The sequence below is a fragment of the Mustela putorius genome, unplaced genomic scaffold (genome assembly GCF_011764305.1).
Source record: "Mustela putorius furo isolate JIRA1106 unplaced genomic scaffold, ASM1176430v1.1 tig00000487_pilon_pilon_pilon, whole genome shotgun sequence".
Lineage (NCBI taxonomy): Eukaryota > Metazoa > Chordata > Mammalia > Carnivora > Mustelidae > Mustela > Mustela putorius.
Genome location: NW_025421399.1, coordinates 5499756 through 5525840, shown reverse-complemented (window position 1 = coordinate 5525840; position 26085 = coordinate 5499756). Strand labels below are relative to the sequence as shown.

General features: G+C 46.8%; 1 protein-coding gene and 1 long non-coding RNA gene across 4 annotated transcripts in view; one reads left to right on the top strand and one right to left on the bottom strand.

The window, feature by feature from the left end:
• The window catches only part of MARCHF10 (membrane associated ring-CH-type finger 10), an 85949-nt gene that overhangs the window by 45574 nt on the left and 14290 nt on the right, over window positions 1-26085 (top strand). For 2 of the 3 annotated variants that reach the window (XM_004749231.3, XM_004749230.3), the window contains exons 5-8: window positions 7262-7396; window positions 12385-13798; window positions 19342-19511; window positions 22500-22609. In XM_004749231.3, the coding sequence (XP_004749288.1) occupies window positions 7262-7396; window positions 12385-13798; window positions 19342-19511; window positions 22500-22609 (1829 nt within the window). Of the gene's footprint in view, window positions 1-2415; window positions 3014-7261; window positions 7397-12384; window positions 13799-19341; window positions 19512-22499; window positions 22610-26085 lie in introns of those variants that run through there. The other variant, XM_013054546.2, reaches the window with a different exon arrangement.
• Window positions 6290-26085, bottom strand: part of LOC123392283 — a 31147-nt gene continuing 11351 nt past the window's right edge. The window contains exons 2-4 of the long non-coding RNA XR_006606994.1: window positions 19006-19489; window positions 7780-7870; window positions 6290-7212 (exon numbers count right to left, since the gene is read on the bottom strand). This is a non-coding gene — a long non-coding RNA (uncharacterized LOC123392283). The remainder of the gene's footprint in view (window positions 7213-7779; window positions 7871-19005; window positions 19490-26085) is intronic.

The following is a 26085-nucleotide window of genomic DNA, read 5'->3' as shown; positions in this document are numbered from 1 at the left end:
ACTCACAGCTTAGTGGGAGGGCAGGACACCAACATGTCCCTACAAAGGTAAGTTCCACGAGCTTGTGGTCAGGGACAAGTGGGGTATAATTCCTAAAGGACAGGAGATGTAGCCAGCGGGGAAGGCAAGAATGATGTGCCCCAGAGGAGGTATGGAGTATGCAAAGGCATAGAAGAGAGAGACAAAAAAGAGGGGGAAAGACAGACACATGTCGAAGAATGGCAAGTAGTCTAGGGCCTTGGGCCTTGAAGCATCCCCAGACTATAGCAGAGGCATCACCAGAGAGCTTGTTAGGAATGCAGAACCTCAGGTCCCAGCCCAGATTTACTGAACCTGAACTTCCCTTTAATAAGATCTCTGCAATGTCTGTAGGCACATTTGAGTTTGAGAAATTCTGCTTTAGGAAGTGTAGACTATAAAGCAGACACCCTGTAGGTAGGCAAAGACCAGGTCCCCAAGGGCCTTGAATGTCCCAGAATCAGCCAGAGAGGGGATCTAAGTGGGAAGTGATGCAATTCAACTGGCATTTTTAAAAGCAGACCAACATGGAAAGGGGACTGCTGGAGGGTGAGGGCAGTCTGACAGAGGCTGAGGCACCAGACAAACTGTAGGTACAGTACACCCAGAGAGAAACAAGGGCTGAGCCTAGATTAAAAGCAGAGGGATTTGGGTCAGGGGGTGGGGGGTGGGGTGGGGAGAGAAGGACTGGGCTTGAGAATGTTCAAGGAAGTACACCTGGCAGAACTTGGTGACCCTTGGGTGTGAGGATAAGAAAAAAGGAGGAACAAAAGAGAAGCTGGAGTTCTGGCCTAGGAAACTAGGCCAGTGAAGGACGCCTTTGCCGAGGCTAAGAAAGCAAAAAGAGAGTGGACCACCTTCCGTGAGTGTTGAGTTTGAGGGGCAGGCAGGCTGGCCAGAAAGAAACGCCAGGAAGCACCTGATGATCCAGGTCTGTGGCTCAGCGGAGAGCTCCCGGCCGCCAGCAGGAATTCAAGGGCCTGGAGTGCAAGGGGGCCGAAGAGTGTCTTTCCTGAGAGAGTGTATGGAGCAAGCAGAGATAATGTGGAGAAAGGACAGAAGGACAAGACAATCACAGAGAAACGATGTGGAAAGTAGGAGCCACTCCAGGAGCCTAGGGAGGCATTTGGAAATGAAGGAACAGATAATCGCATCAGATTCTACACAGGATACAAGTAAATAAGGACCGCCTCCTGCATTATACTGGAGGTAATGATTTTCAACTGGATGGTTCGTGGAATGATGGCATTTTAGAACTGGAACTGATTTCAGCTGCACTCTTTCCCAAATTTCCCTGATAAGAATCAGCAGGGAAATACATGATTGAAACGCACATTCCGGGTTCCTATTCCTGACCCAGAGCATCAGAATCTCAGTATCTCCAATAAAGTCGCCTGCAAAACCACGTCTTTAACAAGCACTACAGGTGACTGTCATCACAGAGGTTTGGATACCCATCTCAGAGCCTTGCTTCTAGAACTTTAAAGTTGATGAAAGATATCTGGGGACCCTGAGAAGCTTCAGGTTCTGATTAGGTAGGTTTGGGTGGGCCGAGATTCTGCATGTCTAAGAAGCTGAGCTGGCAGGGGACATCCATGCTGGTGGTCGAAGGACCACCCTTAGAGGAACAAGGCTAGAGAAAACACCTGTCTCATTTTGCAGATGAGGAAACAGGTTTCGAGAAGGTAAGCAGTTGATCCAAGGTGACCCAGCTGGTTCATTGCAGAGCTGAGAAATCTGTCACGCACGAGGGGGTCCCTCTGGATCGTGACTCCATCAGGTGCCCACACTCAGCCTCCAGCAAGGCTGGCAGATTAAGTGTGAGGTTAGCGAGCAAATCATTAACTTCACTTGGACGCCTCCCTCGCCCAACTGCTTCTCTCCTCCTTGGTCCCTCTCCCTTTCCACGATCCCACCAGGATCTCTCTGCTTCTTTCTCTTTTCCCAGGCCTCCTCTCTGCAGCAGAAAGGCCAGATTAGGGCATGACCGCCACCTCCTCCTGTGGACAGCTGGAGGACTGGTGGGGGGAGAGCCTTATCTAGGTGAGACCCTGCCAGCCACCGTATGTTGCTGCCAGCACAGCTAATTAGACTGGCTGTGGGAGAGGAGAAGGGACCCAGCGCTTCCACGCAGGAACATGGTGGGGAAAGAACTTCCTTGCGTCTGGCAGGGATGCCAGAGACTATTGGCTGGAACAGGGTGTGATGATGAGGCCATGTCCCTCAGTTAACTCTTCAGTGACTCTGAGATCCAAGCCTGCTGCCGCTAGGACACCTGGACACGCCCGCCCGAAGAACACTTTTTGAGTTCTGATTCATTCACAGGCTTTTTTTTTTTTTTTATGTCCTTACCCACCGTGAGTGCTGCTTCCTGACTGCTCTTTTTCTTTTGTGCAGGTGACAGCAGCGAGCACCCCCTGTTCTGTGTTGAATATTCCCCTTACTGCTCCGTCTTTGCTTTCTCCCCCGTTCGGCCGCTCAATTCCAATTACTGCTGCCTCCTCCTGCCACTCGTGCCACCTGCCACCCCGGCGGCCCAGGCCCCCTCCCCCCATCTGCCTCCGGGGCCCATTCCCTCTTTCATGAGCCCCCCCTCCTTGTCCCCGGGGCCCGTGCCCGAGTCCCCCGCCACCCTGTGCTACTTCCCCGTCTCCAGCCCCACCCCGGTGGAGATCCCTGTGCTGTGCCTGCCCGGCCCCAGGAGGCCCAGTAAAATTTACCTGGTGTGGTAAGTCGCCCTAGGCCAGGCACACAGCACAGCAGCGGCAGGGAGAGGGAGACGCGAAGCTTCCAGAAGCCAGGTGGACGGGAGGAGGGCAGGGGGACCGGAGGGCGAGATCACACGACCAACCCAGGGCGGTGAGGTGTGCAGGGGAGCAGGAAGACCAGACACCCGATGCCCCTTCTCCCGACCTCCTCCCTCACAGCGCCCCCGGAGTGAGCGACCAATAAAATCCCGTCATCTCGCGAGACTCCTTGGATTTCTTCACTCCCGCGTGGGGCCCTTCCGTGTTCCCCGGAAGCCAGGGGCCACGTGACCAGGCGCAAGGCGACGACGCGCAGGTCCCTGCGGTGGGGCGCGGTGGGCAGGGGGCAGGTGCTTCCCGGGGCTCAGGCTGGAACTGGAAACCCCTTGAGAACCGCGCTGAGAGGGGACAAATTAAAGGGCTCAGTCACTGTTTACATTCCCTTTCCTGCCTACTTATTAGGCCCCACATCTCCCCAAATCAAAAATCCCACCTCCTGGGCTCCAAAATAAAACATATTTATGGTCCATAATTAAGCTTTAATTAAGATCTCCTCTGGGTATGTGAGACGACGCACGTTTCCAGCACACCCAAAGCGGCGAATAGGCGCGGCCTGTTATTTGTGACTGTTCGGAAAGCTGCCTGTTACACCAAGGCAGCACCACGAACGCTTCCCACGGTCTAAAGGAAGCAATACTGTTTTTAAAGAAGACAGCTCTTAGAATCTTGGCACCTCCTAGTCCACGGTGGGGAGGAGGGGAATGTCAAGGTTTAGGAATTGTAAATTTCTCTCTTTCTTTTCGACGTTGTCTCTCAAGAACCGTGTCTGTGTATGGCAAGTAACGTCAAGACCTGACGGATGATCAGGCACCTGGAAGGAAGCTGGACCGTTATGTGGGCTTGGTTCTCAGTCAGCAGGGCCTTGTATAAATATGAGATGACTACCTTTCCCCCCCTTTTTCCTGGTCAAATTAAGAACTACTCCGTCAACAATGACCGTGTCCCAGCATCATCAAGAGAACTAGGGCAGACACGTTTGATTAAATAGCTATTGGGTTTCTTTTCTACCGGAGCCATCACCTTGCTCAGATAACTACAAGAGGGTATGGTGTAAAGCAAACCAAAGTCTCCCCCAAATTCACTGGCAGACTTCAGGGTGTTGAGTCACGGTAATGAGACTCCTGAACACAATTCTCTCCCTCCTCTGGAAAGCAAGGGGTCTGTCTGTACTCCTCCCTGAAGAGTGTAAAAGTGTAAATATAACTTGCGTCTTTCTGCTGGTTAATGTATGTCCCATGCCACAGGGAGGACCATCCTGGAAAAGCCCCAGAGGTCTGAAGTTTGGTTCGATTTGGTCACCGGTAAGGGGATTAGGAACCGCAATCAGGGCCCATACAAGCTATGCAGCTTAGGTTGCCTCATTTGTGACTGCAATTTCAGGTGGTGAAAAAAGAATATTTTGTTAAGAATTTGCTTTTCATAGACTCTAAAGGCATCACAAGGAAGAAGTCAACGGTACAGCTAAATTGGATTACAATCTTTAAGGTCATGACCAAAATGTCTTACTCATCTTTGTGCATTATTACATAGCAAAGGCACATGGGTATTTGTTGAACAGATTATAATAGAAAGGGAGTTGCTGTTTGCCTTTTGGATTTTATAGAAGATTGAGGGAGGGAGTAGCAAGAAGTGCACAGCAGTGAAAGCTGCTGAATAGATGATTCTCAACCGATGAAACCTACATAACAAGTTTCTGGTCCAGTCCAGTTCTCTCATGGGAGTGACTTCAGATTCCCAATTAGTCGTAGTAATAGTAGTAGTAATAGTAAACTGCTTATGGCAGAAGCTACAGCTACCATTTAGAGCAACTAATAAACACCAGACGCTGAGTGAGGCCATTTATGTACATTACTGCTAAACTTGGCAATAATTCAGCAAGGTAGGAATATTCCCATTTCACAGTTGTAAATACTGAGGTTCAAATTGCCCAGAGTCAGAGGCTCCTGCCCACACTACCAGCTTCACCGCCAGACCTAGTAAAGCAATTTCCAGGTTTTCAGCTTTAAGACTATCGTTTGCTGAAAACTCAGAGACAAGGTGGTAATTTTTGAAAATCATTTTAAAAATCTGGTGCTTTGAAGAAAGATTTTTTTTTTGTAAACAAGAAGACAAAATAACCTATTATCTAGTCATCTTGGATGTTTAGCACGAGAAAAAGTTTGTTCTACTTTTGGAATCCCCTATAGTAGCTGGGTAGCTGAACGCATCTTCGGGAGCCCTACAAACTCCACTAAGCAATGACTGTCCTACAGGAGACAAGGCAACACAGGCTGGCTGAGACAGGGTCCTCATGCTTAAGGAGCTTACCAACCAGTAGGAGAAAGAAGATGCCTACCTCAGGCAATGTTAGAATATGTAAATGCTAAAGGTCCTAGAAATCCTGAAAGTTCTGGTCAAAGCAGAGTCAGAGCAGAGTCAAGGGGGAAAAAACTGGAAACAGACCTAGGAAGAACTGCTGGTTAGTTCAGGCTAGGGAAGAAAGGTCCTTGGGGAGGAGGATCACACCCCTGTGATCTGTGGGCATGTGTGAGGGCGTGGAGAGGGCTGGGGGCATGAGGCTGTGGGCAGTGCAAGCTTCTGCTGCACGGGATGTGAAGGAAATGTGAATATTCTGATGGGATCCCTGCTGGAAATCAAAGCACAATCCTTATGCCTTGGGACCTTTGGGCTGGAGCCCTAAGCCTGCTCCTTCCCTGGTCCCCTGTCTGCTCAGTCAGAATCCTGTCACCTCCTGCCCTGTCATCAGATAAAGGTGGGAGGCAGTTGTCAATGGCTGGGAACTGGGAGGGATGAGGTCCTAGGAGACAAGGGAGAAACCCTTGGTACTGAGGAAGTGTCTCCCTCTCCTCCTCCATGCAGGGTTCTGTACTGTTAAAGCCCCTCCCACCCTCCTCAAGGTTGGGGAAACTGTGTCTCATCACTACCCTACACTCTCTGAAGAATAGATCCTCAGTTTCTAGAGAACTCTCTTCTCTCCCTTCTGGTCACCTCTCCAGGCTCCACCAACTTGCCCTACATGAGCCTTCACGACTGGCAGCCTCCTTTCTAGCATGTCCCCAATAGAACATGGTCCTCTCTCTTGGGGGCACAGAACCGAGTGCCTTCCCCTTCTGGGGCCCATCAGGAGAAGCAGGGTGTACCTAATCATTGTATTAAACTCAGCTTCAGGGCGCCTGGGTGGCTCAGTGGGTTAAGCCGCTGCCTTCGGCTCAGGTCATGATCTCAGGGTCCTGGGATCGAGTCCCGCATCGGGCTCTCTGCTCAGCAGGGAGCCTGCTCCCTCCTCTCTCTCTCTCTCTGCCTGCCTCTCTGCCTGCTTGTGATCTCTGTCTGTCAAATAAATAAATAAAATCTTTAAAAAAAAAAAAAAATAAACTCAGCTTCATGGGCCACCATGGAGAACTTTCATTCATTTCCTGAATCTGGACAAAAACTATTCACGCAAGCACAACTGATATTTGGGAACATAAATCCAGTTGTCTTCACGGGCCAAGAACAGCTGCTCTCTCGCACACAACTCAAGGGCCTTCTCAGTTTTACCCACGTTGCCTGCTGGCCATGGTCATTTGTGAAATTTCTGAACTGTCCAGGAGGGGATGAGCCAAGCAAATTCTCTTGAAAAGATTTAGTTCAGATAGTCACAATTTGACTAACTGCCTTGTAAACCCAAGAACTTGCAGAGGGGCATGGAAAATACTGGAACTCTTGCCCCAAACTCCACGTGCGCTGATGCTTCTTATGCGCAGAAGGAATGTGAGATTATTCAAACCAATTAGCAACCTGGTTCAAAATGGGAATTTTTTAAAAATACTCATTGGGACCTCAACCCATATTAGCACTCCAGCTACCATCTTCCTGTGAGTTTATCATCCAGCACAGTGGTGCATAGCACACAGCAAAGAAAACGGGTATACTTAGCCTGGATGCCTGGAACCTTTTTGGAAGGCCATGTGAGCTGCTAATAAACCACCTCAGGATATACAGAAACAAAATAGGCTGTGATTCAATCTTGGAAGTGCAGTTGGGGAGAGGGCTTTTGTGTGTCCCAAATGCAGATGGTTCTTGACAATGTTAGCAACATGCCCAACCCAACATCTATGAACGGCAAACTAGACACTTCTTAGCGAAAGGACACACTCCCTTATAGACTCTGCATTGCAGGTGTCACAGGTACTCATTCATGGTGATAACGACTTTGCAAATTAGGTATTATTATTTCATTTACTAGGTGGGGAAACTGAGGCTTCAAGAGGTGAAGTGATCTTCCCGAGCTCACACAGCTCCAAGGTCCCAGAGCCAGGTTCCAAATCCAGTTCTTCTCTGACCACCTGGGCCCAGTTCCCCACTGCTGGGCCCTTTGAGCATTCTTTATGCAGAAGCTGTTTTCCTGTTTAAAAAAAAAAAATTAATTATTGAAAAGCTTTTACACCTTTCAGCAACCCTGGCATCACAGATTTTATCAAGGAAGAGGAGGCCAAACCTGGGGAGACTGACAGTCAGCCCAGAAATGCAGAACCCAAGAGTGCCGGGGGACAGAAGCAGACTGAAGGCACAGGCCCTCAGGGGACCAGGTAAGGACTCGTGGCTCATGCATCTTGGTCCTTGGAGAGAATTGACTTGAACTGTTACCTGGTGAATTCTGTATGGTTTTTAGACACGTGTGCTTTTATGTGGAGGAGAGTGTACCTTAAAATGAAATGCTTAAAAGGTTTTGAAAGCAAACCATTAGTTCTAGTTCCTTCTTCAAGAGGAAGAAGGCTGCCAGGAAAAGGTAGAGAAGGTAGGTAGTTTGTTTTTATTCCTTCTCCAATTTATTCCATTAAGCGTGATTGTGCATCATTTTAAGTGGAGGGCAGCCATTTGGCCTCTGGAAAGGGCATCTGGGTGGCAGGTGGTGGGGTTGGGGTGGGGAACGAGGGTGGAGAAGCAGTGTGCAACTCTGGGGATATCTCACCTGGCCCAGGAGGGATGGATGGGTGTCTGTGGGTGGCAGGCTGCTCACGTCCCACAGGGATCTTCTCACTTCTGATCCAGGGTTTCAGGATCTCAGTGTGTAAGAAAAAACATCGAAATAAATATATGCTTTATTTCCAAACACTGGTGCATACCCCCCTCTTTCAGGCCTGAGCTTCCTAAGCCATGCTGCTCCACTGACCACATTCCCCTCCCCTGTGGTGGCAGAAGACATAGTACCCAAGGAGTCTCCATGGCACTCAAAGAAAGTGACACTGGACAGCCAACCTTGCCGTGGACCTAGTCTTCCCCTTGGAGAAACCACTGAGCATCCCACTTCACCATGCAATGAATGCAGTTGGCTGTATTTTAACATGTGATCTATGCTTTGGTGGACACCTGTAAATATAGGACACCGTAGTGGCTTGGATGGCTTGGAAGGAAGGTCAATGAGAGCATACGTGAATCTATAGCAACCGGATGTCACAGGCTCCTAGTGATCTAACACCTCCTGTTGAGAAGAGAAAACCTGTCTTCTAATTCCTCCAATGTCATCTTTCTCCTAGCCTTGGAGCCAAGGGCTGATCAAGCAGACACTCTGGATTATAGTTCCCTTGTCTAAAATTCAAGATAATAAAATCTACTTCACTGTAATGCTGTAATAACTAAAGGAAATAATGTATTGATCAGCTCTAGTGGGCACAAATTATTATTAGTTTCTCTCCTGCCATCTCCCCAGGGACCTTAGTAAACCCCTGAATATTATCTGAAAGATGAGGTTCCCCATGCATAGAACATTTCTGAACCCATGAGGTTTCCATACAGTCTTCCGCCTGTACCCAGAAGACATCTTCTGTTATCCTGAAATTCACTGAGAATTTGTCCCAATTTTTTGGTATATATTCAGTTTTCTCTTACATAAGGATAAGGGCTCCTTGTCTTCCCCCAATTTTTTCCTCGCTAGTCTCTAATTTTTCCTCTCACATGCTAAAGTGGTTTGCATAAATCGGAGTAGGAGCCAGATGTTTGAATTGTATCAGGGAGAGATTTGAAGCAAATGTGGCAAAGAGGTAATATATAGAAAGCTCTTACAAATCAATAAGAAAAAACATGAGTCCCTAATAGAAAAATGGGAAGAGGCATAGCAGATAATTTCATAATAACCTAATAAACATTTGGACAAAAAAAAAAAAAAAACCAAAACAAGTTGAATCTCACTAAGTAATACATGGGAATTTGCACGAGAGCAATCTGGCCTCCCAAACTGGCTAAGGTTTTTAAAATAATACTCAATACTGGTAGTGAAATGAGTAGCATTTCCTGGGCACTGTTGTGTCAGATGCTATGCCAAGCCCTCGGCATGAGTTGCTGGTGACACAGCTATGAGAGATAGGTTCATATCCTACCTGTAGGGTAATTACAAACTGGAATTACGCAACATCTGTGAAGTCTTTAGAAGGGTCAAATCTTTGATGTAGCAATTCCACGCCTACAAATCTGGTCTAATGAGACACACAGTGGAAGTTGTATGAGCAAGGACATTTATCTTGGGGTAATTTGTAACGGCAAAAACCATGAAACAACTTACATACCCAGGAATAGGAGAAGAGTTAAATTATGATACATTTATGTAATGTATCTTAACCTGTACTTAATATCCTGTTCTCAAAGAATAATTGAATTTAATGGCAGGAGATCATGCTCACAATAAAAAGTTTTAGGGAAAGAAAGCAGGACATAAAGTTGGATGTACCCAAATATTCCAATTTTGGTTTTTTGAAGAGGTAAGGCTAGGTAAGAGAGCTCAGAGTTGTAAATCCAGTGCCATCAGGGAACAGACAGATGTGGCAGGAGAAACACATAACCAGGGCTGTGGGGCCTGAGGTAAACCAGAACATACAGCCTCCACGTGAAAGTGGTTGCCTCAGTGTTCAAAGGTTGAACCAAAGCCCTACATAGGATGAAAATAACCCGGGGGTCTTGAGTTGGCAACCCACCCCTGAGTTCCTGAACAGGAGCAATGGCTATCTGAGTTTTGGACTATGGGTGATTTTGTTTTCTTCATCTTCTGAAAGTTCCAATATTTCTTCAAATGAAGAGCGACTACTTGTATAACCAGAGGAAAAAGTTCAAAGCCTATGGCTCTTGGAATGTAGGAAAACTACTGGCTGGTCAAGCACATAAAGAAGTTTAGATCGGACAGAGCCAGAGGGCAGACAGGGGCCTGTTCTGGCTTCATCTTGTTGCCTCTATAACATTCCGTCGCACCTCGTTGAACTCCCAGATGTGGGAGGCGCCCCCACTTCTAAGTTAAAGTCCACACGGGGTCCCAGATGCATTCGGCAGAATCTGTAGGGTCTGGTCTATGAATAGTACATCCCAGCATACCGAAGGGGGTGTTTCATCCGCGCCCCAGAGCTATGAGATCTGCTCCCTCTCAGGTAGACATAAGAAATCAGATTAAAATAGAGTAAATATACAATGGTGCCACCTGCCACCTTTAGGGGAAACACGTCAGGAAAGGGTGATTGGACCTTTCAAGAGAAGGCGGTGGTGGTGGCAAAGAGGGTGAAGATGCGTTCCTGGGCTGTGCTGGGACCCGCAGGCATCATCCTACTGTGTTCTGAAGCCAGTGTCCCTGGGTGGCACCCCCATAGCTTCCTTGAAAAAATTGTGGTTCCCGCTGAGTGTCCAGTTCCCCGTTTCAGAAGCTGCCCTAATGGCTCATTTTGCGTTGGTGTCTCCTGAAGTCCAGATTAAACTGGCTCAGGGCAGAGGGGCTGCTACCTGTTCAGGGACAGACCAGAAGATTTGGGTCCCAGCACTGAGCTGATCTCCAAGGCCCTTCATCAAATTCAAAATGAAAAGGAATCAACCAGAGCCTGTGTTTCCAAATCTCCTGTTATCACTTTTTCCACCCGCCCTAAACTATCCAGAGAATTCAGTGGGTCACACAGAAGCATGTGTCCCTCAGACCACGATCCAAACCAGCTCCACTCCTGTATGAGCTGCTCAGAGCTCCCTGGAATTGCTGATTCATCTCTTACTGGGGTTTCGAAAACCCACGAGGGGCCCGATAGGAGAGCTTAACTGATTTCTGGAAGAGCTGATGAGTAAAAACGCGCACCGTGTCGCTGAGTGTCCCATGCAGTTAACAATAAAAGAGGCTTACAGAGTATTAGGACGTTAGAAGCTGGTGCTCCCCGGGAGGCCCTCAATTAAAGTGAGTCAGTATTGACTTGGCCCTTGGCTCGGCCAGATGCTCTGAGGATTTGCAAATCAAATCCTTGCCTGAGCTAGTACCGGCACAGGCCTTCCCAAGCTGGTGGAGTCCTGTCCCCTCTGTGGGGTGAGTGGCTTTAGAAGCTGAACAACAAGGACAGCAGTGCCTTGTTAGATGCTGCAGGATGCCATGAGGGGACCCGGGCAGGAAGGCCGACGCCAGGAGGGAACAGAGAGAAAAACAAAGAGAAATGGAATCAGAGAAGTACTTAGTGTCCTATCCACATCGAGAGGGTAAAAAACCGTGAACAGCACACACAGCATCACAATGAATTAAATGGATTCTCATTTTCATGAGGAAATGGAAAGGCCACCCAGTTTCTTAAGGGGGACTCAGGGTAGGGACTGAGAACACCATAGCGTCAGGCAGGCTTGAGTTCAAGTGATCGCACCATCATTTACTAGAAATACGATCTCCAGGAGCCTTGGTGCCCTTGATTATAGTGTGGTGTGATTATGGTACCTGTTTCATAGGGTTGTGAGGCCCAAATGTGTGTATGTAATGCAGTTAGTATAGTGCCTGGCCCATTCTGTACACACCCTCAGTAAGTAGTGCTTAATCATTATTTTTATAAGGCAGGTTTTGACCACGTGACTTCACCGCTATTAATTCCTACTCATTTGGGCTCTTTGCCTCCACCTTCCTGTACATCTCTTAATACTTTAGAATCAGGGGGTAGAGGGAAGAATTCTCTCATACCAAGAGGTTATAGATCGACTGGAGGCGAATGACAAAGACAAGGTAATGATCTCATGAGAGAGTTATAATTTTTATCACACTAAGCAGTAAATATAACCAAAATCATCAGGGTAACTGGATACCAGCTTCTAGAGCCTCCCCCCCCATCTGCCAAGGTAGATTATATTTTCCTTAAGATTTTGCAAAGCTGTGTGTGAAGCAGGAGTGTCGTAAATGTACGCTGAATGAAACCAGATGAGGAGGCACTGGTGGTTTTCATGGAGGGCTGGTTTTCCTTCTCCATAAATACTGGAATGAAAACCGTCATTCGAGAGACTTCCCCATTACCAGCCCTGGCTGACCTGGACTGGACAGTCTTCCCAAAAGCTTCCACAGAAACAATCTGTATCCTCAGGGTCACCCCGTCTCCCCAGAACCAGCCTAAGCTCCACAAATGTACAAAAGAAGCAGTGAAAAGAAAGCTAATTCTACTGTTGTCCTTTTGTACATCCAGCCGTCTTAACCAAGCATATTTTCTTCTCTAGGCTTCTTTGTTGACTTGAGGGATTCTCAGTGTTGGTGTTAAGGGTCTTTCATCCATGAGCACCTATAGTAAAACAACAAACTTGTCTTTTCTGCATGCAGATCCAGTAGTTCAACAAGAGGGCCCAATGTGGACAAGTGACACTAAGCTGAAGAGGCCAACTCGAGAGAGAAGAAACTTCGTCTCATCCTCACAGTTAATGACCACGACTGAGAATACCCCTGAGAGAGCCAAAAAAGGAGACCCAAGTGCTCTTTCCCAGAATGAGCTATATCCAGGCCTACGTCAGGCCTTCCAAGGAACAAACAGTCCTCAAATGTTGAGTGAGTCCTTGGGGCCACCACTCATAACCACCAACCCGGGAGGACCAAGAAGGGCACCATTTAGGTTCAGAGACGAAGATTTTTATTCCATTTTATCATTAAACCCTGGCGGAGATGGTGATGACACTGAGGAAGAGACTCTTGTCGAGGAAGAACTTTTGTTGGCTGGTATGCACCCAACTCGTTCTCCTTCCAATCACAAGAGAAGTCGCTTTCTTGGGATATCGGCCACTCAGACCAAAAATAAAAATTTTGAAGAAAACCCTGAAAATTGGAGAGCTAATTCTGTAAGAAGAAATGAGTCCAGTTATGGCTCCTTAAGAATAAGCAATGCAATGGAGCCCGTGACCAAACCTCCGCCTCTTGGGCCAAGGGTGTTTCAAGACCCCGAGCTACCTCCTGGAGGATCTCCTAAAGAGAATGACAGTGGTGACAGTAAACATGAGAACAGCGCTTTTCCTTCATGGGACACCAAATCTAGTCTGGATGGTGACCTCAGTGCTAAAAATGTATTTAGAGATTGTATTTCAATGGAAGACAGGTCTGGTACCCATGATTATGAAAGAGATTGGCATGCCTATCTAAACAGCTCTAGTAATTCTCTTGACTATTTTCTTTCTGGTAGATCAACAGCTCCAAGATCACCAGCGAGTTCATCTTACAACACTCCTGGATCATTAATGCATTCTGCTGCGAGAGGAGATACTCCAGTAGACTCGTCAATGTCATCTACCTTAGTTCAGAGTGCAGACTCAGAGGGAAACTCAAGGTTTAGTGTTCGTCGACCACTGTCCCCTATTAGAAATAGGAATCTATTTGTCAGTGCTGAAAACCATAGTTATTTTCCAGTAAACAGTGCACATGAATTTGACGTCAGGGGAGAAGAAGATGTTACTTTAACAAGCCCATCGCAGGGGGCTCCATTATACACAGAAGACCTCTCACTAAATCCTGAAAGCAACTTGTCCTTGGTGGAGTCTTCCAGCTCCTCTCCATCAAGAATGAACATACAAGGCCATTTGCATGTGCCTGGGTCCCTGCAAGAAAACATACCCTTTACTTTCTTTGCAGTCTCTGATTCCCCAAATCAAAATGATAATGGAAACAGACTGGCAGTCTCTGCTTTCACAGATGAAAAGGAAGCCATTACGATAAAGGCAGACCCTGAGAAACTCAAGAAATTACAGGAAAGGTGAGGAATTTTCATAATTGGATGTACACACTTTTAAAAAAAAATTCTGTGTTTCCCAGGTAGAAATAACCAGTGCCTTCATTAGAGCATCATGGGAATTTTAAACTCATAGACAGGCCATTCTTTGGCATTTTAATGCCGCTTATATCGAGGAAATTGTCTATTTTGTTGCTCTTAAGATACATGTATCTATGAGGAAATGTTTGGTCTTCTAGCTCAATCTCTTCAGTATTCCTGAAGTGTTTTTTCCTTGAATACTGTTACTGTAACTTTAAGGAAGGCAAGTTTGCTAGACGTAAGGGGTTTTGAACTGCTGTGTAGAGCTAGCGTTTCTCACCAGCCATTAGGAACCAGGATTTTTTTTTTTTTTTCATTTTAACAGTTTTTATTTCAAGTCACATAGAAGATTACTTTACTCTTGGATCTTCTCAATTGTTTCTTCCTTGTATTTGCCCTTTTCCTTTCCTACTTGGCTAGATTTGGCTTTCTGTTCAAGGATCTTTTCTTTTTTCTTTTCCTTTTTTTTTTTTTTTTTGACAGAGATCACAAATAGGCGGAGAGGCAGAGAGAGAGAGGGAGAAGCAGGCACCCTGCTGAGCAGAGAGCCTGACGCAGGACTCGATCCTGGGACCCGGGGTCATGACCTGAGCCGAAGGCAGAGGTTTAACCCACTGAGCCACCCAGGCGCCCCTGGTTCAAGGATCTTTTTGCGGGCTTTGTCCAGTTTCAGACTAGGGATAACCACCTTGTGAGGGGGAATGCCCCATGGACAGTTGTGCTGTTCGCTCTCTCTCGCTGCACTCATGCAATGTAGATGACATACTTCTTCCTGGGCGACCTTGCCAATCTGTTGACCTTTGCAGTGTCCTCGCACAACCTGCACTTCATCATCCTTTCGGATGGGCATGGACCAAACATTGTATTTGTCTTAGCTCTTTGGAAAGAGGGGAAGACATGATCTTCCTGCGAATGTGGGAAGCTGCATCGAAATGCCATTTCCGGTTCTTGCTCCGGTCAGAAGTCACAATGATCAAACTTCATTGTGGCCCCAAGCGCTTCAGCAATGGCCGCAGGAGGATAGAGATCCACACGTTATTTCCGGTTCTGTAAGTTCAGGAACCAGGATTTTTTTATAAAAAAAGGTTGCTATCTCCCCAGAGAGTGAACCACTCTGCACTTGAAATTCACCAGCTCTCTCTCATGGGACTTTGCACAAATCCAACCAACAGCTCTAGAATTTGAATCTTTCCAACCAAAAGTCTGGTTCCAGCCAGTTACCATGGTTACCTGGGTTCTCTGCAGGGTTGCACTGGGGTAACCCTGCTTCCATTTCCTGTGTTCTTTCTCATGCATGGGAGAGACAGAAGGTCTTTATTATGGATTACTCTTATCTTTGATCTTCACTGTCTTGTAAGATGATTTGGGGATATTTCACAGCTACGAAATTTGATACCTTTTAAAGCCATCATTAAATATCATGTCAGGATTCGGCCGTTTCCTTTATGACAGGTGTGACCACACCCTAATGTTGGCTTACTGATCTGGAAATGGCTTCTTTGAATGCAAGCCTTCTTTGTGTGTGTTAGTACAGCTCATTTGGGCCATTAATTATCCAACTGATACTCATTTGCACGTGGGAAAATTCCATGGCAGTGAATGAGAGTGTAGGAGGATAAGACAGGTCACAGGACGGAGCCCGTCTACTCCTCTAGGTCTGTTATCCAGCTACAGAAATGAGTAATTTTCCTGTTGGCGGGACCTTTGCTTTTCCGTATTATGGACGCCACCAGCACACTGACCCATGGTTAAGGGCCAAAAAGCCCCACACACACCCTTCTACACCTCCCCAGAAATACACCTTCAGACCCACTTGTCAGAGGAGTCTAGGCTTCTACCAGCCCAAAGTGATGTCTTTGGGCTCAAAATGATTTCTTTGAAAACGGCATCCATGTCTCGGTGTGGCAATGCATTAAACAGCTATGACTTGTGTACTTGATCAGACACCTTCTTTTTTTTCCTGTATATCATAAACCTTATGCTTTTCTTATTATCACAAAAATGTTCATTTTAGGAAATAGGAAAATAAAAACTTCAAAGAAAAACCACCTGTAATCCTCTAATCCAGAGATAAGTACTACAAAAAAACTTTGCTTCCTGTCTCTTATCTTTGCATATAAATGCAATTCTTAGTATACTTTGGCTCATATTTTATAATATGCCTCATTTTTAATATTTCAAGCTCATTTCTCAATGCCACTTATACTCTCTAAAAATTTCCCCTTGGTTAGTTACTTTAATGCATACAAATAATTAAGGAATTCGAAATAAAACAAAACCCAAATATCCTGGTGCCTGCCTTCCAGCTAACAGAAATTTACTTGAACTCCTGAGCCCCTCACCCACCCTATCTCATCTTCCTCCCTCTTCTACACCCTCCCAACCCCTTCTGCCCGCCCCAGGAAACCAACCTTGCATTGCATTTATCATTCCTTTGCTTTCAATTTTTAAAAAATTTTTAATTTGTTTATTTTAAGTAATCTGTACATTCAATGCGGGATTCAAACTCACAACCCTAAACAATATTTTGTGCACATTTTTTAATTCTGTAGAAATGCATTACTTCTGAACCCTATAGAAATGGAATATCTATTCCCCTGTGACTTGCATTTCCCGGAGCACTGTTAGCGAGGGGCATCCTTGTTGATATTTTTGGCTTTACTCTGTTCGCGTTCACGACACAAGGTATTGGGTTACCTGAATATACCACAATTTGGCTGTTTTCCTGTTGATGGGCATTGGGGTTCTCTATTGTGTTCTGCAAACAGGGCCACATAAATGTTCTTGCAAAATGTCTCCTGGTGCCCATGGGAAGAATTCTCTGGGATATTTATCTAGGGGTGGAACTGCTGAGCTAGAGGTTAGCACACCTTCTCCATTGTAAATAATGGCTGTGGGGCACCTGGGTGGCTCAGTGGGTTGAAGCCTTTGCCTTCCGCTCAGGTCATGATCCCAGAGTCCTGGGATCGAGCCCCACATCAGGTTCTCCGCTCAGCAGGGAGCCTATTTCCCTGGCTCTCTCTCTACCTGCCTCTCTGCCTACTTGTGATCTGTCAAAAAAATAAATGAAATCTTTAAAAAAAAAAAAAATGGCCACTTACTGTCTCACTAGTAATGTCTTATCATTGTGCTTCCTTGCCAGCCCTTACATTGATTGGCTTTTCAAAATGTTGCCTCACTAATGGGAATAAAATGATATTGTGGCTTTAATTTACATTGAATCTCATTGACTGTTAATGAGGTTAGGCATTTTATGTGCTCTTTTAAATGTCATATGACCATTTGTGTTCCTCTTCTGCAAAATACTTATATTTTGTGCCCATTTTTCCTTTAGACTATTTCTCTTTTATTTTAGGAACCCCTTTTATGTTCTGGCCACTGTTCTAATCCTTTAACAGTCATGTGTTGAAAATATCTTTTCCCAATTTTTAGCTTGTCTTTTCTTTCTTGATATCTTTTAATGACAATGAATTCTTAATTTTCATGAAGCAAATGGACCCATCTTCTTTATGGATTGCGATTTGTAACTTCTGGTCTTGATGAAGAAATCTTTTGCAACCTGCGGTCATTATGAGATGCTTCCTATTTTCTTCTAAAATCTCTGCAATTTTGGGATACTTGGGTGGCTCAGTCATTAAGTGTCTGCCTTCAGCTCAGGTCATGATCTTAGGGTCCTGGGGTCAAGCCCTGCATTGGGCTCTCTACTCAGCGGGAAGCCTGCTTCTCCCTCTCCCAATCCCCTTGCTTGCATTTCCTCTCTCACTGTCTCTCTCTGTATATCAAATAAATAAATAAAATTTAAAAAAATAGGGGTGCCTGTGTGGCTCAGTGGGTTGAGCTGCTGCCTTCAGCTCAGGTCATGATCTCAGGGTCCTGGGATCGAGTCCCGCATCGGGCTCTCTGCTCAGCAGGGAGCCTGCTTCTCTCTCTCTCTCTGCCTGCCTCTCCGTCTACTTGTGAACTCTCTCTGTCAAATAAATAAATAAAATCTTTTAAAAAAATAAAATATCTACAGTTTAACGCTGCACATTTAGCACTTAGTGTGAAATGGATTTTGGACTTCTATGTGAAGTGAGGTTTAATATGCAGTGTGAGGTATGCTTCATGAATGTCCAGCTGTTGCAGGATCTTTCCGGGCTAAACTGAAGAGCCACATCTGTCATATAACGGAACTATGAATGTCCGAGGCTGTTTCAGAGCTCTCTATTCTGGTTTTTTTCCCCCCTAATCCGATACCACAGCATCCTAATATCTGTAACTTTTATAAGTTTTGGTAACCAGTGGTGCAAAGCCTCCCTCCCCATTTTTTTGTTCCTTCAGAGTCCTTGACTATATACCTTTCAAAGTCAGCCTGTTGGGATTTTCATTGAAACTGCATTGAATCTACAGATTATTCTGGGGAGAACTGACATCTTGGAGATATTGAGTCTTTAAAAAATATGGTATAGCTCTTCTTTTGTTTGTGCCCATAATGGAAAACTATAATTCTGTTTCTTTTTAGCGACTTCCCTTTCCTGTGGGGAGGAAAGTCTCTGAAGAAACTGAGCACATATATCTGTCTCCAGAACAATGCCCATTTCTTCCTCTTCTTTGATTTCAGTCTCTAGCCAGTTTCCTTTCCTTGACCAGACAGCCCCTAGTCCATGAGGATGCTAAAGAACAAGTCTTAGGCTTCTTAGAGCCTCCCTACGTGAACATCAACTGGCTAGTCTCACTCATCATTTATTGGACAAAAACGTACTTGCTTCCATTTTCCCAATTCCATCTGCATCAGATTCCAGCAGCTTACATTCTGGAATGTCGGCATAATTTCTTGGCCAAGTGTTGTGCTATTAGTGAGTTCATGTCCAGGTTCACTGATTCATCATCATCCCAACCAACATCTATTGAGCGATCTCCGTCTACAAATGCTTCGCCAGACACTAGATGCACTCGTGGCCTGCAGAACAGCACACCACCATCATGGGCAACATCCCGTCTGCCCATGACCCTGTCAGCTAGTCAGTGGCGGCATTATCATCACATGGCCTTATGCATGAGGGAACAGAGACCTGAGAAACTTAAATAACTTGTCCAGTGTCATCAAACTCCCAAGTTTCAGAGGCAAGCCTCAAACCCAGGCTTCCTGCCCACAGATCCCACACACTCACCAACACGGTGTACCACCAACTTCCACAGTGGCCACGACTTGGAGAGGAGCTCCCAGCCTCTTCCATGGTCTTCCTCTGTAGCCTTGTCCACCGCCTCTAGATTTCTGGCAGTTGGCTCACACGTGTCAGTAACTGCCAAGGAGTCCACTACAAGGGTCCGTGAATCTACTATAAGTCTCCTGGAAGAATCTTCAGTAGGGTCAGAGAGAGCCGTGGGGGAGCCCGGGCAGCCCTGGCGGGGCCTCTCCCTTTAACATCCTGGGAAGTAGTAGTAGTAGTTGTAGTTTGTAGAAACTGCGCAGACCCCCCGGTCACCAGGGCTTGTTTTCCATTTAGTCTCCTGGAGGAGGACTCGGAGGAGGAGGAGGGAGACCTGTGTCGCATCTGTCAGATAGCCGGGGGTTCCCCAACCAACCCCCTCCTGGAGCCTTGCGGCTGTGTGGGAAGCCTGCAGTTTGTTCATCAGGATTGCCTGAAAAAGTGGCTGAAAGTGAAAATAACATCAGGTAGGTGGGGAAGGAAGAGCGGCATAAGCGCTCGCCATATAATTAACGAGACACCACAGTGTGGGACTCGAGCCTTGATGGCAGCTCCGGGAGCAGTTGCCGGGAGACCCATGTCCCACCCCCAACCCCCAGCACAGGACTCCCGTTCACAGCCCCAGTGGATAGCAGTGGGACTAAATGTTGCCTTTAAATGATGGGACAGAAATGAGTCTGAGAGAAGAATCCTGGAATCTGTGCTTGAATCCTACCCCGCCCAAGCAGAGATGCTAAGATCTCTTCCCAGGAGGAAGGAAACAAAAACAGGTCAGCAGTTGAACCTCAGCAAACACCCAGCAAGCCATGCCCGCTAATGGACACCTGGCAAAAACAGTTCCGCTTCCTTTTATTTGTGGGGGAAGGAGGGTGTCACCTAAGAAACTGAGCAAAGCTGCAATTTTGCAGTAGGGGCAGGAAAAGAGCACTGATCGGATTTTCTAGAACCGTATTAGATAAAGAGATTTCTGCATGCTGGCTTTGTCAGCTCTGGCTTTTGCAGATCTTGTAACTGGGTGTGAAGCCCCTTCTCAACTCCCTGGGGAGGTTACAACCTAAATACAGCCACATGGGTAGGTCAGCTGGCATTTTCTTGGCAGAGAACAGGGGATTTCTTTAAAATTTGGTTTTGAGGGCGCCTGGGTGGCTCAGTGGGTTAAGCCGCTGCCTTCGGCTCAGGTCATGATCTCAGGGTCCTGGGATCGAGTCCCGCATCGGGCTCTCTGCTCGGCAGGGAGCCTGCTTCCCTCTCTCTCTTTGTCTCTGCCTGCCTCTCTGTCTACTTGTGATCTCTCTCTGTCAAATAAATAAATAAAATCTTTTAAAAAAATTTAAAAATTTAAAAAAATAAAATTAAATTTGGTTTTGAGAAGAAGGACAACTTGAACAGAAATACAGGAAACAGCAACTCAAGAACCAAATGACAAATAACCACTGTGTCTTTCAGACACAACTCCCTGAAAACCTTTTACCCCGTAGCCAGGATCCTCTTTCTCTCCTCTTCCGTGTTCTCCTCCTTCATTATCATTCTTCCAGGCACCCAGCGGTGTGGGGGGCGGGGGGGGGGACCCTAAGAGTCTCATCCTCTTGTGGCCATGCCCCCTCCAGAGAAAGAGGCATGAACAGTGGGACGATCAGATTAACTGTCTCCTCCCTGATCCCTTTTCCCTCCTGAGCACCTTCCCAGGCAGGAGCAACCCAGACCCACCACCCAAGTTGCTTCAACTCCTCTCCCCAGAGTGAGCTGGGTACTCATTCCTTCAGACGGGGAGGAAACAAGGGGCTCTTGGCTGCTAATGACTCTGCCATGCGATCTTTTATCTTACTACAAATTTGGGCCAATTAAACATTTAGCGCGGGAAAAAATTACTCGTGAAACGTGTGACAGAAACCCTGCTAAATGCTTGTCAACGCCAATGTCAGTAGGAGTGTGCTGAGTGGGATTCAGCTCGGAAGACCCAAGGGACACTCAGAAGCCTAAAGTATTAGAGAATGGCACTTTAAGAAAGAAGAAGAAGAAAAAAAAGCAAACAAAATGCAGACATGGGATTACCGCTTATCCTTGTCTTTTAAAGTTCTCTATTATTTACTATTTCTTTATGTCCCCAGTGAGGCAAGATAGAACTGGGGTCTAAAACTGCACAAGCCCTATCTTTACCAAATACATGCTGAAAACTCATCCGTCCTCTATTTTGCTAATGCAAATATAAACACCGGGACATCATTAGCAAAAATGCAGCCTCCAGACGAGGAGAAAAGACCGCTTATTTGCTTCAACACAGCACAGTTCTTCCATCTTCCAGTTTTGCTTTGGGGACTAGGATAAATAGAGAAAAAGTGCTGATCTAGGATGCATGTTTAAAAAAAAAAAATGGGGACACCTGGGTGGCTCAGTTGGTTAAGCAGCTGCCTTCGGCTCAGGTCATGATCCCAGCGTCCGGGGATCGAGTCCCACATGGGGCTCCTTGCTCAGCAGGGAGCCTGCTTCTCCCTCTGCCTCTGCCTGCCATTCTGTCTGCCTGTGCTCGCTCTCTCCCCCTCTCTCTCTCTGATAAATAAATAAAATCTTTAAAAATTAAATTAAATTAAATTAAATTAAAAAATGAAGAAGAAAGAAAAGAAAAGAAAAAAAAAAGAAAACCCACTGCAACAAAGGAAGTTTTCTCAAGTTTCTTTTCCCAGATGAGGCTGAACTTGGTCTTAGGTACTGGCCACAGATATTGCTGGGCTAGTTCCCATCCATGGCTCCTGGCTCCCTCAGTTTCTTGAGTGGGAAGTCACCTGGGCGAGTGTAAAGGCAGATTTTTTTTTTTTTAAGATTTTATTTATTTATTTGACAGACAAAGATCACAAGTAGGCAGAGAGGCAGGCAGAGAGAGAGGGGGAAGTAGGCTCCCTGCTGAGCAGGGAGCCCGATGTGGGGCTGGATCCCAGGATCCTGAGATCATGACCTGAGCCGAAGGCAGCAGCTTAACCCACTGAGCCACCCAGGCGCCCCTAAAGGCAGATTTTTGGAACCACAGACTGAGAATAGCTTCTGCCATCAGTTGGGTCCTCCTTATTTGCTTGGATATGTGTTCCATCCGTCACAACAACACAGGCCACTATTCCCTCTTTTTGGCAAACACCTGTGTCACCAACTCTCAGCCTCCATGTAGCAATTCCAATTTTATGAACCAGTATGTTTATATTTAAACAGAAAGCAAGACCTGTTATTTAAAAGTCATGGGGATTTCGCTTATATGAAGCTTGCATAATAATGAAAATTATTATAAAGGAAATTTTCCAGATCTCAGATTCAAGGCCCTTTTCTACAGAAGAGGGCTGACTTAAAAAAATTTTTAAAAAGTCACTCATACACACGAGTTCACTCCCAAAATGTCCACACAAAGAGACCCAGAGTGTCAACATGTAAAGACCCAAAGTTTTATGTAACAAAGAATTCTTTAATTTAAGGAGCGGATCTAGGCGCTGTGAAGACCTGTGAGATGTGTAAGCAAGGCCTGCTGGTCGACCTGGATGATTTTAACGTGACTGACTTCTACCGGAAGCACCAGCAATCCCGGGTAAGAGCCACTCACACCACTCCGCCTCCCCGGCAAAGTCAGTTAGAGACACACGCAGGAAGAACAGCTTTCCCTGATAAGAGGACTGTAGATAACCTCGCATGGGATGAGTTTGGGAATGTCCCCTACGCTCACTTCTCCGAGAAGTTGTGGTACTAAGTCAGACCATGGCGGTGGTGGGGGTAGTGGAGTTCAAAAGTCTTCGCCACCTCTGGTCGAGGTCTCACTGTGATCAGGGACAAAAGTAGGAAGCCACAGAGGCTGACTGGACACAGAAACAGGAATAGTCTGGCAAGTTCCATACCCAAATTTGCTGAAGTGATTTAAGTTTAATAGCAACAAGGAAAAAAAAAATCAGGGTCTTGAAGAAAATGGTCCCCAAATTATATATCAAGTAACCCTTGGGTAATAAGAAACTGCTTTACTCAAGGTTAGTAAACAGGTCATAAGCTCCTAGTGTGTGCTTTTTAATACCCAGTGAATTAACTCTCCTGGGTGATTTGGACTGTAATTCTTTTTTTTTTTTAATTTGACTTATTTATTTGAGAGAGAGAGAAAGAGCAAGCAGGGGGAGAGAGAGAGAGGGACAAGCAAACTCGATGCTGTGCAGAGAGCCCTATATGGGGTTTGATCCCAGGACTCGAGCTGAAGGCAGATGTTTAACCAAGGGAGCCACCCAGGCATCCCTGGATTGCAGTTTTGATGCTGTGAAAAAGTTAGTCTACCGTGGGTGGGCAGGTGATTCACGCTCAGGATAATAGCTGATTGTTCAGTTCTCAGGGAAACAATCCTACATTTCGAACTACACTGCCCAGTATGGAAGCCACAAGCCACCAGTGGCTAATGAACCAGTGGTTACTTCCACTTGAGATGTGGCATGTGGGGCACCGGGGGGGGGGGCCTCCGTCATTAGGCATCTAACTCTTGCTCTCAGCTCAAGTCTCGATCTTGGAGTCGTGAGTTCAGCCCCACACTGGGCTTCAGGCTGGGTGTGGAACCCATCAATCAATTAAGTGTCACTCTTCAGAGGAATCATTTTGGCGTTCAGATCCTTAGCCTGCGTCCAGACCTAAAGTGTGGCTGAGTCAAAAGGCCACATGTGAGTCTGGGCAATTGTTTACAACCTTTCAAAAATCTGAAGGCTGCTAAACAGAAGATTAAACTTTCGATAAGAATGAAAGACCCGAACAGCACCAGCAAGAAGCATAATACAAGGGACAAAATGCCACACCAGCGTTGAAGAGATGGGGCATCAGGAGGTGGAAAGGAGCAAGGGAGGGGAAAAGAAAGGAAGAAAGAAATTCCTGAGAAATAAATTATATCTTGAGTCCATCCATTTTGAGGCCCGAGGGTCTTGAGCCTCTGGGTCCCCACCCCCATGCCCTGAAAGGAGAAAGAGAAGTGCGTCTGGGGTCACACCGGTGACAGGAAGTAGGCCGTGTGGGCGCCTGAGGTCAGGGTGCCAGCCGGGGCGCAGGCAGCTTCCACGTGGTCCTCTCAGAGATTATTTCAGGAAACGGAGGCTGTAGGACTTCCAGAGAAAGACACGTCCGGACAAGGCCAGGGTCCGTGGAATACTACCAGAACATCTGCAGGCCTCACGAACACGGTCCAGCCCAGGCGAACGCCTTCACTAGTGAAGATTCCTGCTGGTTCCAAGCATCTTGGCATGGCCCACCACCCTCCGTGAAGCTGCTACCACCCTGCCCTGCTGGGTTTACCGGTGGTGTCTGTAGACTCACTATTGGTAGATTTTTCCAGTTGTTCTAAAATATTTGCACTCCTGTAGCCAGAGGCTCTGCTGCCCCACCGCAGAGCACACCAGCTTTGACCACAGGGTGAACCCAGGTCTTGTTCCCTTCGCCAAAGTTGCTATGTGACCTCAGGGAAACCACACAAACTCTCTGGGCCTCCGTTCTCTTGTCCGCAGGAAGCAGGAGATCATTCCTCCCCCGCAAGGTGGGATGCGGGGGAAAAAACCTGAGTACATCCTCTAATCCAGTGCCTGTGGAGAGAAGGGTGCTCAGGGAATGGGAACGCCACATGATGGCCCCAGAGATGCCCAAACTCTCCAGCCTTGAAGGAGGAAGCTAAGTGCACCAGGACTGGGCTAGTGTCCACCACTGAAGGAAGGCAACCGACCCACGCAGGGGTTGGACCCATAACCTTGGCGTCACTGCTCCCTGCAGTTGAGAGAAGCGGCTAGGAACACATTTGAACAAGACCTGTGAAAGGAACCATGTCAGCCAGAATCTAGGCAGGAGACATGGTGAGACCCTCAGCAGGGGTGAATGAGGAGAGCTGAAGAAAGGCCAGAAGTGGGCGGGAAATGAAGCCAACAAGGTGTGATGAAGCATCCTGGGACTGGCGCTGTGACCATTCTAGGCCTGAAGTGACAAGGGCTGGGGGCAGTCACCAGGATCAGGAGACCTGTAGTTACAGGAGAGAGTCACCAACAGCCTCTGACCTTCAGGAGAGGAAAGCAGCCATTACCACGCCACCGCCCAGCAGAGAGAGAACAAGGAGCGTTATTACCCCAGCTGCTCTCTCCTCCCGCCCTCTGGTCTCCCGCCAGGGCCTCCCATTGGCCAAACCCAATGGGAAGCCAGAGAACAAGGGGGCCGAGTTAATGAGATCCATTGAGATCAGCCTCGAGACCACAGCGCAGGGTGGAAAGAGGATCTGGAGGAGGAAGTGGGAAATATCCAGCACGGTAATTACTCTACATGGAAGCAGAAAAGAGTTTAAATTCGTTTCAGTAAGAACCTGACAGGCCATCAAAGCCTTTTGAAAATGCCCTTTATTGTAATCACAGGTAGAAAGGACATTGACAGACGCAGCCTGGTGAAAGGACAACAGTCCCAAGAACCGACGCGCACTATTTCCGCGCGGCTGGAAAACTGGGGGTGGGGTGAGGTGGGGCTCACCCTTTCACAGTGGGTCAGCCTGCTCCGATGGCCTGTTGTGAATTTACTAGAGTCTACTTGCTAACAGTCTGGCTTCAAGTTGAGACAGTAGGGAAGCAAGACTTAGACAAGTTCAGAAACTCTCCACGGACCTCCGCAGAAGGAACTGTTGTCTAACCCAAAGATAGGGAGCAGGTTATCTACCCTCGGCTTGTCCCCTGCTGGGGAGGCCTGTTGGCCTGGCCCCGGACTTCTGGGCTCCTTGAGGTCAAGCCCTTCCCGACTCCCAAACCTTGGTCCCTTGTGCCATCTTAGCCAACGCTCCTGGCAAACAGATTCTTTGGTTGAGAAGCTGGATAGCTGGTGCCCAAAATAGACATATTCAAAGAAAGGGACAAAACCAGAAGAAGTCTGGAACTGACTCCAGGCCAGTCCTGGGTCTCACTTAACCTCAACTCACTTGCTAACTCACTAACTTATTCTCTTAAGCATTTTTCTCATTTAGATTGGTTGGCTGATTTTTTGCTTTTCTTCAATTATAAAAATCACAAGCACACAAAGATCTACTAT